We start from the raw sequence: 16175 nt of genomic DNA, 5'->3' as shown, positions 1-16175 counted from the left end.
GTTTGGTTCAATGTATTCCTCTCTCAATCATTTCAGCTCTCACAATGACAAAAAGACAGTCCAGCTATCTTGATTTTATTTCCCTTTTGTGTGAATGTTTAGTTTTACATAAACTCCATTTATATGGCAACTACTGTGTGATGCAGGTGCTGCAGAAACCCAACAGCTGCCTTTCTTTTAATCTTTTATAACCTGCATTAAAATCCCAGGCAGGAATTGCAGAAACAGTGCCAACTCACTCTATGACTAGCTTTGGATTTATGATTTATAAAAAACATTCTTAAACCCAGTCTTGTACAAAATCTTTTGTTTCCTATTTAACCTCACTGTTTCAGCCGAGGGGTTGATTATTACCCAAAAAGCTGAAGCAGAATTTCTTTGGAAGTGGAGAAACAAAATACTGCACAGCGCATGGGATATCGCAACTATGGTTGAGAAGCAGCTCTGTAAAAACTGTAAGTTTATGCAATGTTGAGGGGCTTGTACGTATTACAATATATTACTGTGTGACAGATATTCACAAGTGCATTCCCACAGATTAAACTTAAAGGCTCTTCTTTACCTGGGGAAAAGGCTCTTATACTGCATTCCATGCCCAGTTGGAAATGGCATCACACCCGAGATACATGATCAAGTTAAACATTCATATAATTGCACACCCTTTCCAAAAAAGCAGTAACTGGTAGCTAAAGAGTTGGGAGTTTACCACAAGTTTTATAATCATTTACCAGTGTTTTATGGTAATTCAAATTCAAAATTTGTCCCACCTTTTATGTCCCAGGCTTTAATTTAAGCATTTTCCCAGCTTGGCACTGTTAGACATATCATTATATGGTGTTTTGCCCATCCATGTAGAACTAATTTAAATAAATGGATATAATTAGACAAACATATAGAAGTGCCAATAAACTGTATAATATTACAGCTTTTACTACTGTTGATGTCATGCTGTGCAGCCATCCTGGATTCTAAACTCAGGGTTGGTAAGACACTCCTGACTTTCCATGTAGAAAATCCAACTTGTGGGGGTGTTCCAAATTGAAATATATTAATTTGGAGTTTAAATGGAGCATCAGTTTACTAATTGTGTATTCTTGTCACTAACAAGTTTGTACAAAAGCTGGCCCAATGTAAACAACAGTCAAATGCTTTGCTGAAGTTTCCAACTTTCAATTTACAACTTTTACACGACTCGTTATGTCTCAACTGGAGAGCGCCTAAAAACAGCAATGCTCCTAAAACCTGCAATGGCAGTTAATATTAGCAAGTCAAAACATTGAGGCTTACAAGTGAAGTCAGATGTGCCCTTAAAATATGTTCAATATACTCAATGTTGAACAAAAAGTCAAAAGTCAGTGATCTAAATTAAGTGCTCAGTGGTTCTTGGTCATTTTGAAAATGTTCATAAGTTGCAAAATGTGCATAAACAAGTTCAGTAGCAAAAATAAAACAGATGTCACTTGCTCATTTTAAAAACACCAAAGTAAGTCCCCTCAGGTTCTGGATCCAACATCCACGAGTTGGATACGCTGACGTAAATGCCGTCATGTTTATTTAAAAAAGCACTTCTTCCTTGCTGAACGCAGTAAAGGTTGTAGTTTTGGTTTCCCCACTGCAGTGTCCCTCCACTCTTTGAAAGGAGAGCAGGTCTGGACTTGCTCGGCTGCGTGTGTATCTCGTGGTAGATATACTGCAGCAACTGGACGTTGCTAACGTCCTGCTTCCTTGTGGCATGGTCAGGGGCGTAGCGGAAGCAGGTCTTGGCGTACACGTAATACCATCCTTTTTCTTCTACTAGTAGTCGTCCATCGTGGTACTGGACTTTAGTATGAGTGCCTCGAGTCTCGTCCCAATAGACTGTTGTTATGGAATTAGGATCAGCTGTAAATTGAATGACAGGATGTATTAGCAGACAGCTTCATCTAAAAAGAAAATATGCAAATTGAGCTGAAAAATAACCCTGGCTTACTGCTTGAGAAGTCTATGGGGGCCTTGATCGGAAGGTGCGCTTTTGGGAGCTGATCATTTTTTTTTCTGGGTTTCTCTCGTTTCTTCTCATCTCTAAGTGCATCAGCCATCATATGTTCAGAATGAGTTTCCTAAGAAACGAAGAAGAAAAAAACACACATGTAAAACACTACAGCAAAGGGCAGTATAAAATAACAATTTACCATTAAATGAAAACAAGGCAGATAAGACCTGGAGCCTGTTTGGAATGAAGTTACAACACCGGAAATAGGTTGTAACATTAGATATTTCCAACACTGTGTTTGTTTCTTGTTAACTACCACACATTAACAGTAAATCAGTGACTCAAGTAACTATTAATTAACTATTTGTTTATTACTGATGGTGGCTTATAGCACAGACATCTTATTCTACTATTACAAGACAAATTCTTTCCATATCTGTGGGATTTACTCATGATTCAGGGTTGAGCATTTTGTGACTAACATCAAGTGGTTTAAAAAAGAAATAAAAGTTAAGACAACAGTCACCAATTATAGAACAAACATAATAACTAACCCATCATCAACTGCATGTAATAACACAGAGCATAAGAAACAAAGATTTGGTAAGGGTTGGTGTTGCTAAATTATCTGTAGTTTTACTAGAAATGCTAGTACTGCAGTAAAGGTTTCCTACCAATGAATGTAGAAAAGCATGAACACTGTGATTCTAGAAAATTTAAGCCAAGATCATCTGCCATGTTGTTAAAATGGCAACCAAATTCTGTATAGTAGAGAGCAAAGTCAGGGCCAGAATTGCCTGTTCATTCAATAGACCTGTTTACTTCTAATGGACTTAGTGGACTATGCAAACCAGTGGGTTTATAGCCTAATGTGCAAAGTGCAAAGTATAACCCAGTGCAAAGCAGATTTTTCCTCCCATCCTCTGGATATCATGTGCCCAGTAAGTGAAATGTGCAGTTTATGTATTTTTTTTAAACCTTTTTACATTCAGACTACAGCATCAAACCATCAAGCACCGTAGATCAGCTCTGTCTGCCAATGAGACAAACCAAAGCCACTACAATCGAGTTGTACCTGTAATGCACCTGTAATGATTAAAAGAAGAAACTGGACTCATTATGCTCTCCATAATGAGATTTTTTTTGGGGTCTTTTGGGTCAGTGATCTTAAAGTACTGACAATATCCTCAGTTAGATCCCCGGAAGAGACAGAGTGCAAATACTACTACTATAAACATTAGCTGCTGGCTGGCGAACAGCTAGTTAGATCACACCTACCATTTACACTAACATTAGACCTTCCATTAAACTGAGAAGAACTATAACAGAATGATTAACTTTAAAAATGATTTCTGGAGGAAAATAAAAAATGTTAAAATAAGGAGGAAAATAAAAAAAAGAGTTAGCCGATGAAAAATAACTGGTGAATTTAGATATTGGATATGGAATGTCAGACAGTTTTATGTAAGAAAACTTAAAAAGGAGTCTGTTTTATCATTGTAAAATATAGGGATTGGCAGTGCTACACATCATACACTGCAACCAACCAGCAGAGACACTAGATATGTGGGGGCTTTACTACAGAGAAACACTGCATTGCCCATGCTTTTCTACAGTCACAGAATGCTGGATATAAAGTACTACAAGATGAGGGCTGGTTACTTACATTGCATAATCAATTACACTGGATATAGTAAACAGCACACTTTGCTCTGGTGACTAATTAAATTGCACTTAATACTAGTAGTATTAGTGCTGAAAATGTCAAGCACATATTTTGAACTCTTTTTAGCAAATCCAGTCCGTTTCTGATCTTAAATGTTCCATCAGCGTATATAAATATGGTATTACACATGCTTTTCTCAAACTATTCCAAATATTATGAATAGCATCACACAGAAAACTCCGTAACTCTGCAAACTTGATTAAAGAGCCTGATTAGCTGACTTCAGTGGAGAACTCTTGATGCAGTTCAGATGCTATGACCATGAGAGTTTTGGTTGACCACAAACAAAGTGCAGGCCAGTATATACAACCTCTTCAATTGGACAGCATTTGAGCAATAAAAAACAGAACTAAGAGAGTTGACAGATTTAAACACTGGCTTTTTTCAAGTTTAGATTTAGGTTTTCCATGGAAAAATGTTAAAAACAGTATATTTGACACTGTCAAAGTATACAAATTGTGACCCTGGAATTTCATAGAAAGCACAACATGACTAAAAACTTGTTACACATGTTACTACACTCCTTTCCAAGGTAGTGTGTGAGGTTCATGTGAGGTTTATGTTATGCCTCCTTTTGAGATAAATTTATAAAATATTTTCCATTTCATAACAGGTATTTTCAAAACATAACGTCTTTATTCGTGTTTGATTTATTTCCATGTTGCACGCAACCCCTTTACTCTGACTTCTAGTGTCCGTGAGGTCACATACCAACATCCCCCAAGCAATTCCAAACTTCTTTCCTAATTAATAGAGGAGATAACGTGCAGCTGATATTTTCAGGACATAAACTTTAGTTTACATAAACATGTCACTTGTTGTAAATGCAAGTGATTTGGCAGATGATATGCAGGTTAAATCCTCATAGTGGTTATCCTGACAAAGAGCAGGCCTGTGTTCTTGGGCTTGACCTTTATACACGCAGCCCAACCACCATGGTTAAGGAAATGTTTTACAGCGGCCGTGGTATGCAGCACAATGTTTATCCTTTGCTTTAAACAAATTATGTGAAAACAGCAGCTCTAAGCGTATACTGAAGAATGCAACTTGGCCATCATTAAGAACGAAAAAAGAACATTAGTTCTGCTCAAGCACACACCATTTTAAGACCATGTTTCCTTTACAAGGGAGCTTAAACACTAGTATTTCCTGGTTTGTACAGATGAAGGAAATGTCTTGTTTCAGCAAGTTTTCACTAAATAGCTAGTTCAAGCTGTACAGCCAAAGTAGGACAGCTTCTAATGAAGATCAGAACCCTTCTTGGTGAAGCCACAAAATACTTCTAAAATGTTCTAAAACAATCAGTAGGCCATAAAAAGAGAAGAGTAGATCTTATAGCACAAAAACTCACCTGAACAGGCTCAGCTGAAGACAGGTTCACCTGAAAAACAACAAACAACAACATTCTGTCACACATCTGGCTTCCATCAAGAAGAACTGCTGCCAGTAAATTGGCATTAACGACTCTATTCAGGGCAGTTGCATACTTTGTCATTTTTATGGGGTTATGAAAAACACGGTTTGTTCACAGAGTGAACTCTTTAAAGACTAACAAGACACTAAGAAACATCTGTCCCTGAAGAGCCAGCAATCAGAACGTGCACTAATGGATTTACAACATGCCAAGCTTGTAAAAGTAAGAGGTAAAAAAGTGAAGTCAGAGTTGCTTTGTGTCAAATGATGCCTTTCGATGGGAACAAAACCCAAAAGAATGTAAAGTAACATGCTCAGCAAACTGCAGCGAACACTAGGGGGAAAGCCAAAATATCTACACATGTGCAAAAGTGTGTAAAATCCACAGCTCACTCTCAAGTGCTTACAGGTGGAACTGCCTTTGCAGAGAGAAAGAAAGAAAGAAAGAAAGAAAGAAAGAGATGGAGTAAATTCCTTTTTTTATTTTCTTATATTATTTCTCATCTGCTATAAAGGGCACGGATCTCAAATTCTCCATAAAAAGTCTAAAAGAGTCAAATCTGCAGCGTTAAGATTTCATCCATTGGAAGATTTTCTCCCTGCATCGGTTTCTGAAGCCGATCTGAACTTTCTGCCAAACACAACTGAAATCTGTCTTTCTTCTCTCTTGCGTCTGCTGCACGGGCTCTCCCCCAGGACACAAAAAGCCTCAGACGCACACTGCTATTTACGCCAAAGCCTCAAAAATCAAGATGCCATTATTCTTCATAACATCAAACAAGTAAAGCTGGGTTTGATTATGCTGGAGTGCATGTATTGACAGGCCTATATCTTTTCCCGGGATTATAACTCTGTGATGACCAGTTCAGTCAGAAAGCCCTAGCTAAATCAGCAGTTGAGAGACAGAACGAGAGAGAGCTGGTAAGATCCTTAAAATGCTGTGTTTGCAAAAGCCGCACTCTCTTACAGGATGAAAATCTTAAGTTAGTTTTCTCTCAGGCGCTTCCTTCCTATATCTTTCAAAGGACTGCATATTGAGATTTATTGATAAAGTCTGGTTTATGTTAGGTAAAGTCTTGATAGAAAAAAAACAAGACTTTCTGCTTTTCTCTGTTTCTCAGCTTTCATTTTGAAAAACTGGTCAAACAGGCACAAAATGGCATGGCAATGTAACAAAAAAGTGAAAATCAACCTCTTATGTAATGTTTCAGCATCACTTCAACACTAATAACAGCTCTAGGCTAACTATCAAGGAAGAGACTGAGAGCAGCCAGAGAAACACACTGACTGTTTACAAACAAACCCTTATTTTCTACTTTGGACAAATCACAGACTGCAGGGACTCGAACAGGTAAAATAACAGAAGTCTCGCCTACAAGACTTGCCTAAAGAATGTCTGAGAATAATATAACTACAAATGCTAGTATAGGCTTATGTTAGGGCTAGATTAGGCTAGAGAGCACCAGGTTATTTAGGCAAAGACTTTTTTCTGATTTTCTCTTTCTGTCTGTTTAAATTTAGGAGAACTGAAACAAAATGACATGGCATCTCAAACAGGCACAAAACTGCATGAGAACTGATCAGAACAGGAAAAATGAATCTTATGTGTAGCCCATTGTTTCAGCATCACTTCAACACCAATAAACTGCTCTGACTTCCAGTGAAGAGACAGAGAATAGCCTGAGAACAGCTCTGACATTTTACAAACAGACTCACAGATTGTTGGGACTCAAATAGATAGAAAACAGATAAAATAGCAAAAAACTTGCCTACAAGACTTAATAAGTGTCTGAGGATAATATAGTTATAGTTACAGTTGCTAGTATAGGCTTATATTAGGGCTAGATGAGGCTAGTGGCTGGAAAACTAAGTTATTTAGGCAAAGGCTTTCTACTTCCCTCCTTTTCTCTTGTTTTATTTTGGAGAACTGATCAAATAGCCACAAAATGGTATGGCAATGGATCAAAAAAGTAAAAATCAACTTTTTTTTGTAATGTTTCAGCATCACTTCACCACTAATAACAGCTCTAGGCTAAATATCAGGGAAGAGAGAGAGAGCAGCCAGAGAAACACATTGACAGTTCACTAACAAACCCTTATTTTCTGTTTTGCACAAATCACGGACTGTTGGGACTCCAACAGATAAAAAAGCAGAAGTCTAATAAATCTCTGAGGATAATATAGACAGTTACAAATGCTAGTCTATGCTTATGTGTGGACTAGATGAGGCTTAGATGTGGCTAGAGCACCAGGTTATTTAGGCAAAGACTTTCTGCTTTTCTCTTTTTCTCTGTTTAAATTTCAAAACAGGGAAAGTAAAGCTCATGTGTAACCTATTGTTTTTGCATCACTTTAACACTAATAAACCTGACTTCCAGTGAACAGCCCGAGAAGAACAGCTCTGACATTTTACAAACAGACTCTTTTGAACTAGTCACAGATTGTTGGGACTCGAACAGATAAGGCAAGTCCTAAAAAGACCCGTGAAACGCGATGAAGTGAAGCAAGTGTAGTTTGCTCACTTATCGAGGTGGAAAATCAAGCGAGTCACAAGCCTGTGGAGCAAGGCTGCACAATCTGTGTCTCTGTGAAAGGAGAAGATCAAACGCGGCGAAGTTAAGAGGTTAAGATAAGCTCCAACCGCCATTTCCAACACGCAGAGAAAAGCGCTAACCTCGCTCTTCCCGAGGACAAGCAGGTAACTAAGGTACGCTAAAACCGAAACAACACTCTAAAAAGCTCAAAAACACACTTTTTTTAATCAGTTTTAGCAGCTTTTTACCCCAGTGCGTTTCTTCAGAATTTATCTTTAAACTCAACTAAAACAAAAGCCCTGATTTCACCTCGCGAACCTGAAAAACGACTCCCCCCACTAACCAACTGGCTAAGTTAACAGGCTAGTTTGCTGGCTAACAAACTAGTTAGCTTAAATTAACCTAACCAGCTAACCGTTCCTCTAGCGGGCTCCCCCGCCGCCCGCAGCCGCAGTCCCCGCACCCCTGAGCGGCTTTACCTCCTGCAGATAGCCGGTGAGGTGCAGCAGGACGGTGACACTGGAGGCGACCTGCAGCAGCCCCATAACAGCCAGCGTGCCGAAGAGCAGCGGCCGGTGAGTGCCGTGCGCCGTGTGAAGCCGCGCCTCGCCGTTCTCCATGGCCGTATGGTTCCGCAGGTAACCGCGATAGTCATTAGCTGCCATGAGCGCTCGCTTCTAATAGTCTAGTGAGTGGCAGGAAGTCCGTAATGAACAGGGATTCATATAAACAGTGGGTGGGCAGTGGAGCCGCGCTGCCTGTGCGCTCAGACAGCCAATCAGATCACAGGGATTCGCCTGGCTGAGCAGCAGTCTCAGCGGCGGAGATAGATGTGTGCTGAGCGCTTCAGGGACCAGTGAAAGAAATACAAAACTACACACATAGAGCATCCACACCATTTACACAGCACGAGGGAAATTTAGACTATCTAGTAAAGTATTTAACAGCATTTGAGAGCTAATTAAATAAAGATCTGGGCATGTGTTTAACTTGTAATCCAAGAATCCAACAATAAAACACAGGGTTTGAGATTGCAAAATAAAAAAAAAATATATAGAAAAATGATCAAACAAAGCTGTATATGTGTGAATGTAATGATGTAATGTAATTATAATGTAAATAATGTAATTATTTGTCTGTAATTACTTATTAGTACCTTGTTGATCAGCCTCTAGTCTGTATATAATAAAAATGTTGATGTTGCTGTTGGGCCTGTAGATCCTGCACACGCACATATATATATAGGTTGCCAAAGATGGCTGGTTGCATGAGTGTGTGATTTTGGCCGTACATCTGGCAAGTATGGAGGTCAAGGAAGTGTTGCAATCTGGCAAAGACATAAGTGATAGAAAAAAGAGTCATTTCTTTCAGCTCTCAAGTGGTTCCTTAGATTTTTTGTTGCTTAAATTAATTTATTGCCATGTCCAAAATGAATTAATAATTCAAAAACATACATTATATAAAAGCTTTTTTTTATTTACATGGCCTTATTTAAATACGCAACATGGAACAGAATGCTACACAAAAAAAATCACAAATCTAAATTAGGCAAAAATATCTAATCTCTAATTGTGTATATCATTTGTAAATTTTCTGTGTGCTCACTATGCTGTGTGTGTTTGTAACTCCTCCCTTCCCACTCAGTGAAGACTCACAGATTCCACCACACATCCTGACTAATAACATGTGGCTCTAACACAAAAAAATCAGCTTACAATTAGGAGCTGGCTCCCGTCATTCATTTCAAAGAGATTTTTTAATTTCTAATTTTCTCCCATTTTTTCCCAATTTAGCTAGGCCAACTGTCCTTCCCACTAGTGACACCTCAACACAAGAAGGACGTAGATTAGCACACGCTACTCGGTTCTGATACATCAGCTCACAGAAGCCTTGTGCTGACCGACCTCATCCTAGGAGTGATGAGGGTCTAATGAGAGCAAGGTCAATTGTGCTTTCTCAGGGCTCCAGCATCTGATTGTAAAATACATGACCAGGATTTGAACCAGTGATCTCCCAATCATAGTGGCAGCGCTTTAGACCGATGGACCAGTCGGCGCCCCTGAGCTGACGACCCATCCTTAAAATACATTCTCTGGAATCCCATATTGTGTGCGGGTGAGCATTGTCCTGCTGGTTGCTGCAAAAATGCCAATTGTAAGCTGTTTTGAGAAGCAAGACATGTGGCTGCAATATGTCCTGCACATATCGCTGGCCTAGTACTGTCCCTCGTATCACTATAGGGGTGACAGACTGTCGAATGTAGAAAACAACAATCTCTCACCAAGAGGTAAACTGAACATTCACATTTATGTTAACAGTTGCATTTGAGAGTCTTTTTATAGGGCAGTATGGGAAGTACTTTCAAGTTCTCTTGTGGTAAGATCCTGCCTAGAACACAACTTCATGACAGGTTTTGTAGCATTTCGGGGTGCATTCTTTTTGGAAATTAGTGTACTTTCATTTTGGGGAATTTCTGATTTGTAAAATGCTACAAATGAGCAAACCAGGCCAGTTACAAAACACTGAAATATTATGGTTGATACATTCATAAAATACTACAAGAAATTTCTAATAAGTGTTTATTAAATTGGTTAAAAGCATGTAATAGTTATGTTAAATCAAAATCTTAATCTCTTTAATCAATGCTGTGAAATCAAAATTTTAGAAGGGATTAAGCATAGTCCTACACATAAATTTGAATGGGTGATAAAATGCTGTCAAAGTTTAAACAAATGCTTAATGATAAATAGTATCCAATACTATATTTTATTATGCTAACTTTTCTAATCCAGTAATCTACATATACAGTTTGATAATGCATTAGAGATATTTTATATACTTTAGGACTTATAAATAAACAAATTGTAAAATGTCTAATAAAATGGTTAATAGCATGTAATAGTTATGTTAAATGTAAAGTGGAACATATGTCTGACTAATATGCAATCAGAATTTCAGACAGGGATTAAGCTTAGTCTAGGACCACACAGCATACTGAATAGAGATTTTCCACTGTCAGAAAAATGTAGTCAAGGACTAGACTTAATCACTGTCTGGGAAGGAGTTTCCTAAAAAATAAATAAACATTATTGCACAAAGATCTCCAAAAATGTCATGCATACCTCAGTGACATATAATAGTGAATGATAATAAGGTGTTAACCATATTTAATTTAAATTCAGAGGGTATGAGTGGGAGCATGCATTGAAGCAGGGGGGTGGGACACACCTCATCTACCACTAAGTGTCTGAGTGATGCTGCCTTGATGATGCACTCACTGGGATAACTGACAACACTGAGTTGACTCACATGGCAGTGGCTGGAGGCACACAGGATGTGACTGCATTTACGTATACTGGGTAAAGAGGATAATATTAGCAGCAGATGCTATGGTGCAATGTTTGTACAGTTCCGTTGTCATTTGTCTGAAGATGAGGCACAAAAGTGCAAAAAAACTTCAAACCTGTAATAACTTACCTAACAGCATTTTTATCTTAAGCCATCATGTTCTTTATGCAGCACTTAATACTTCATAAAGGAGTGGAGCTACGCTTTGGCTTCTGAACAGTTTCAGTTTTCCTTGGAATGTTGCTGTACAAGTCCTGAGCTGTTTATAGTGGAATATTGGAACGCATCTAGCTTTTTGATGAAAGAAGGAAGTGAAAATTTACATAATCTGCTCCAAAATCAGTGGAACAAAGGTCTAGTGGTTTATAGATGAATGAGGCATGACAGCGAATGAAACCGGACTTTTTTTTTAGCTTTAGGAATGGGAGAATAGTCAACTTCCCGCTTTTTAAATTCCAAAGATTTAAATTGTGTTAAATGTACTGTAAATTTGCTGTAGGTATTACATTTTAAGACTTTATTGCCGGTGTGAAAGCACATACTTACATTAGCGGCAAGTTTCCAGGGAGAAAAAGATGAGCATAGAGCTAGCTAACATTAGTGGCGAGCTAGCTAACATTACTGGGGAGATAAGTAAGGTTATAATAGAGCTAGCCAACATTAGCCGCGAGTTAGCTAATGTTACTGGGGAGAAAACTAAGGTTAGCGTAGAGCTAGCTAACATTGGCGGTGAGTTTCCGGGGAGAAAAAGGTTAGCATAGACCTAGCTAACATTAGTGGCGATCTAGCTAACATTACTGGGGAGATAAGTAAGGTTATAATAGAGCTAGCTAACATTAGCCGCGAGTTAGCTAACGTTACTGGGGAGAGAACTAAGGTTAGCGTAGAGCTAGCTAACATTGGCGGCGAGTTTCCAGGGAGAAAAAGGTTAGCATAGACCTAGCTAACATTACTGGGGAGATAAGTAAGGTTATAATAGAGCTAGCTAACATTAGCTGCGAGTTAGCTAACAATATTAGGGAGAGAACTAGGGTTAGCGTAGAGCTAGCTAACATTAGCGGCGAGTTTCCAGGGAGAAAAAGATTAGCATAGAGCTAGCTAACATCACTGGGGAGATAAGTAAGTTTATAATAGAGCTAGCTAACATTAGCCGCGAGTTAGCTAACATTACCAGAGAGAGAACTAATGTTAGGGTAGAGCTAGCTAACATTAGCAGCGAGCTCGCTAACTTACAAATGTTATCGGCGAGTTAGGTACATTATCAGGGAAAGAACTAGGGTTAGCAGAGAACATGTTCTGCATTAAAATGAAACAAAATGTAAAAAATATTAACAAATGACAAACATTAAGGTTTGATTACCAATACATTTTTTGTTCTTAAATTATATTTATTGAGGTTTTAAAAAGGTCTTAAAAAGCATTAAATTTGACTTTTAAAATGGAACAAGAACCCTGAATTTAGAAAATGGCGCGAGCATGGGAAAGCAGCAGGGTGCATGTGATTCTTTAAAATGGCGTCGCAGTTATTGGCCAACATTATACAATACAGAAGAATTACCTGCACTAATGGCCCTTAGAAACCAGTGTGGATTCTATGTTATGTTTAATAGTTGGAAAAAGTCATTGTGGGTTGAAGGCATCGCTTGCCATTCTCCAGATGTAAACATGTGGCGAAATAGGAAAAAGGCTTAAAGATAATTCATAAGTTTATATTCCCTTTTCCATTGCTCACAGGTCCAGGATTAGTGCTTGTTACACCTGGATATGTGTCTTTACCCAGTTTAATGATGCTAAAGCTTATATTTTAGTTTTTTTTGTATTGAGATCAACTATCAGAGAGGAGATGATTTAAATCTGTGGTGTTTTTTTATTGGTGTTTGGCTAAAATGTAGCTCTTGTGTAAAATACACATACACATATGGACAGAGCCTGTATTCATTTTATTCTTATTTGTGCACATTCTTAAAAGCTTCAGAAGGTTCATTTATACACCCTCAATGTACAACAACAAACACATTTGTGTCAAATGTTGTAACAAACAGTGTCCACATGCTTCTATGCATCATTTACATTTGCATGGATATTAAGCAGTCCATCCACTAGAAGGCAGTGAAAAGGCAGTTATAATAAAGTACTCCAAAATGACGTACGGACAGGAAGGTGCATCCATATGTGTATCTGGATTTGCGTATATTGCCTTTTTTAGTTTTTAGGAATACAGATGGAATAAGGAGAGTACCAATGAGTCTATGTAATAGTTTCAGTGGGACATAAACATTTTAAAAGAATGAAGAAACATATAAACTGAAGGCAGATTTTTAAAAAATACCATTCACAGTAATTTACTACTGCTACCTCTTTCGTCTTTTTGGTAGCACAAACATTATCACAACCTCCTCCACAGATGGCATGTTTTTTAAGTATCAGAAACCTTTGACTCTGGATGTATTGCTTAACATCAATGCCAACATAAATAATGCATAGAAGTATGTGGGCAGTGAGATTTTTTAACATAGGTGTTAATTTTGGTACATAATGAAAGTACAAGGTGCACACACCCACACCTAGTGAGATTTCAGCACAGGCAATTCAACTACCATGAGTCTTGTTTTTAAATAGAAGGAAACTCACATGGACAGGAGGAGAACACACCAAACACTGGTGCAGATTGGTTTTTAGGATCAAACCCACAACCCCAGTCCCCCAGGAGCTGTGATGCGCTAAAGGGAAGCCACCTTTATAAAATTAAAATCAAATGTAATAAGGTTTTATTTTGGACAGTATCTATTGCCCCATTCATTATGAAATTTTATCACATTTGTAACCAGTGTGCCTGATATTCTAGATTATCTTTCAACTGCAGGTTAAATATATTTGTTTCTTAAATCAGATTTGGGCTAGCAGTGTGAACATAGACTTAATTGCCTCAAGCTGCTTTAAAAAACTTATATCACACTTTATCTAGAACTGAAAGATACTGGATCTTATTTTTGTGGCCTTCTTTTTTTTAAACTTTAATATTTTTGGGGTGATGTTTCAAGTATTATTATTTCTCTCTGCAAATGATAGCTTGTAGGATCTTATTGTAAGAGTTTAATAGCTAATGTTTCATGTTCTTCATTCTTGCCAAAGGCAGTAAAGTTCTACTGCTTCCCTTGTCTTGCCCAGTCTAGTAATATTTCCACAGGAAATGCACTTATCGAAGAGCACATCAGGGTTAAATGGTGAAAGATGGGATAAAAGCTCATATCTTAGTGTCATTCACTTGAATATGATAGCTCCTGGTGGTCCTAATGTTTACTAGGCCACACTGGGAGGGAGAGCTTCTGTCTTGGCTCACTGTGCTAGATTTGCTTTATTGTTCCAAGAAGTGGCCTTCTTTTCCTGCTAAAAGTGGAAAAAGAGCAGTTTGACGCAGATTATTTTAAGCAGCTGCAGTGACAATAGTGTAAACTGGAGTTTTGCGAAATCTCAGAAAATCACTAGGTGTCAGAAGAGTTCATGGGCAAAACTTGGCTTCGGTGCCTTTAACCTAAATCCTGCAACCTCACTACCCTAAAATCATTTAGTGCACAACCATTATATTGCTTTTTTCAGAACCACAAATAGCTCTATGGTTACTCAGTGTGTCATGTTACATTTGTAATTGCATTTGCCTTTGGCAAAGACGATCTCCCCGTCAGTTCACCTGAATTCTTTTACAGGACTGAGCAAGACTGGACTGGACAGGGACTTTACCAAAGAGATGTCTGGGAGATCTCCTCCTGAGTGACCTTTCGAACTCTGCCGGCCGGCCAACCGGGCGCTGCCGTCCTACGACGCTCCGCGCTCACTGTGGAGTCATTAATATACCGTGAGAACCCCCGTTTTTTTGCAGCGGGTTTCTCGTGCCTTCAGCTATTTTCCGCAGAGCACAGGCACTGGGGCTGCGGCAGGAAGGTTTGGGTGGTATTTATACACAGGTATTTATATCCCTTTGTTTTGCCATGTGAGCTGTTCTTGCCCAAGCCAGGAGGTAGTTGAACAAGCCGAACCCAATGCTCCATCACAATATGACAGGCAGCCAAAACCATACAGTGTTCGGAGCAAAGCAGCCGAAACCACTAGCAGGCACTTTCAGTGTGCTGAGCAGGCCTCTGGAGGGTTACTATTTGCTCTCCTGCGAGCGGGGTACTGTACGCACAGGATGAGAGAGCGCAGGTTCCAGAATCCTCCGCATGTTTCTCAGACTGTGGAGTCACCATGAGGGCGATTTTTTTCCTGCCTCTAGACTCCATGTGGCTGTCCTACAGTATTTCAAGCCAACCGCCTTCTTTGCATAAGTTTCATGATATTTCAGCACTTCAGGCTGGACAGGAAGCCGGCCATGAATTATGAACACCCCCCGACTCGCAACTGAACCTCATAGTGGGAGCGGGACTGTTGTAATACTGCCCAAGGAGATTACTTATATGTTTTCAGTGTGGACTTTAAGGTTGTGGGGTTCTTGATTTCACTCTACCATGCTCAGTGGCAATGTAATAACACTGGTGGTTATCACCAGTTAGGAGCCAGCGATGAAGGTCAAACGGAGTAGCGTTGCAGTTTAGAAAGCAAGACAGGGACATGAAAGAGCGCACTGTTGTCTTTCCTCTCGCTCCCACATCCTGTGTGGTACATCCATCCCAGAGCAGCAAAAAAGGAAAAAAAAGATCTTCTGCATCTTTTCTTCCTCCTACTTCCCTTTCATTCACACACACACACACCAAAACACGAGGAGAGCACGTTTGGGTGTGTGGAGCACTGTTTTGTCTCCTTGTGCTGGCCTTTGCACTTTAGACCTTGTTTGTGAACGCATGACATAGCAACTTACATAGCAACCAGCGTGTTTACGATCCCCATCCGTTTAGACATTGCTCATGCAGCACACAAGGGGGAGTTTGTGGTTTTAACCGAAGTACAAATTTGGACAGATCGTGCATATTCATGTTACTCCAGAGATCATGTTAGATCAGGCAAATTTGGGCCATTACATATATTAGGGTGAGTTTATCCCCACTGTGACTGCAGAGTATAGGCTCTAAAATAATACAGCAGACCTCTAGGATTTGTGTAACGAGAGAACACTGCACTTTTACGCCGTGGTTTTAAACTGATGTTGCCACATGTATCACAGAAGTATTACAAAACACAAACTAGTGCC

General features: G+C 39.1%; 1 protein-coding gene across 1 annotated transcript; it reads right to left on the bottom strand.

Annotated features, from left to right (window-relative positions):
- Positions 1 to 265: 265 nt before the first annotated feature.
- Positions 266 to 8387, bottom strand: tnfsf11 (TNF superfamily member 11). Its single transcript, XM_007251715.4, has 4 exons — positions 8125 to 8387; positions 5050 to 5079; positions 1970 to 2099; positions 266 to 1881 (listed from the first exon to the last, which is right to left on the bottom strand). Exons 1-4 carry the CDS (start codon positions 8308 to 8310, stop codon positions 1457 to 1459), a joined length of 771 nt encoding a protein of 256 aa, XP_007251777.3. The 5' UTR covers positions 8311 to 8387; the 3' UTR covers positions 266 to 1456.
- Positions 8388 to 16175: the final 7788 nt, after the last annotated feature.

This window comes from Astyanax mexicanus, chromosome 11, assembly GCF_023375975.1.
Source record: "Astyanax mexicanus isolate ESR-SI-001 chromosome 11, AstMex3_surface, whole genome shotgun sequence".
Classification (NCBI taxonomy): Eukaryota; Metazoa; Chordata; class Actinopteri; order Characiformes; family Acestrorhamphidae; genus Astyanax; species Astyanax mexicanus.
Note: the sequence above shows the minus strand (reverse complement) of the source record. Positions and strands in the feature narration are given on the sequence as shown.

Excerpts from the sequence above, each read along its gene's own strand:
- tnfsf11 (XM_007251715.4), bottom strand. The coding sequence starts at position 8,310 with ATGGCAGCTAATGACTATCGCGGTTACCTGCGGAACCATACGGCCATG. Across the intron at positions 5,080-8,124 it reads TCACCGGCTATCTGCAGGAG|GTGAACCTGTCTTCAGCTGA; the intron begins GTAAAGCCGCTC and ends GTTGTTTTTCAG. Across the intron at positions 1,882-1,969 it reads CCCCATAGACTTCTCAAGCA|CTGATCCTAATTCCATAACA; the intron begins GTAAGCCAGGGT and ends TTCAATTTACAG.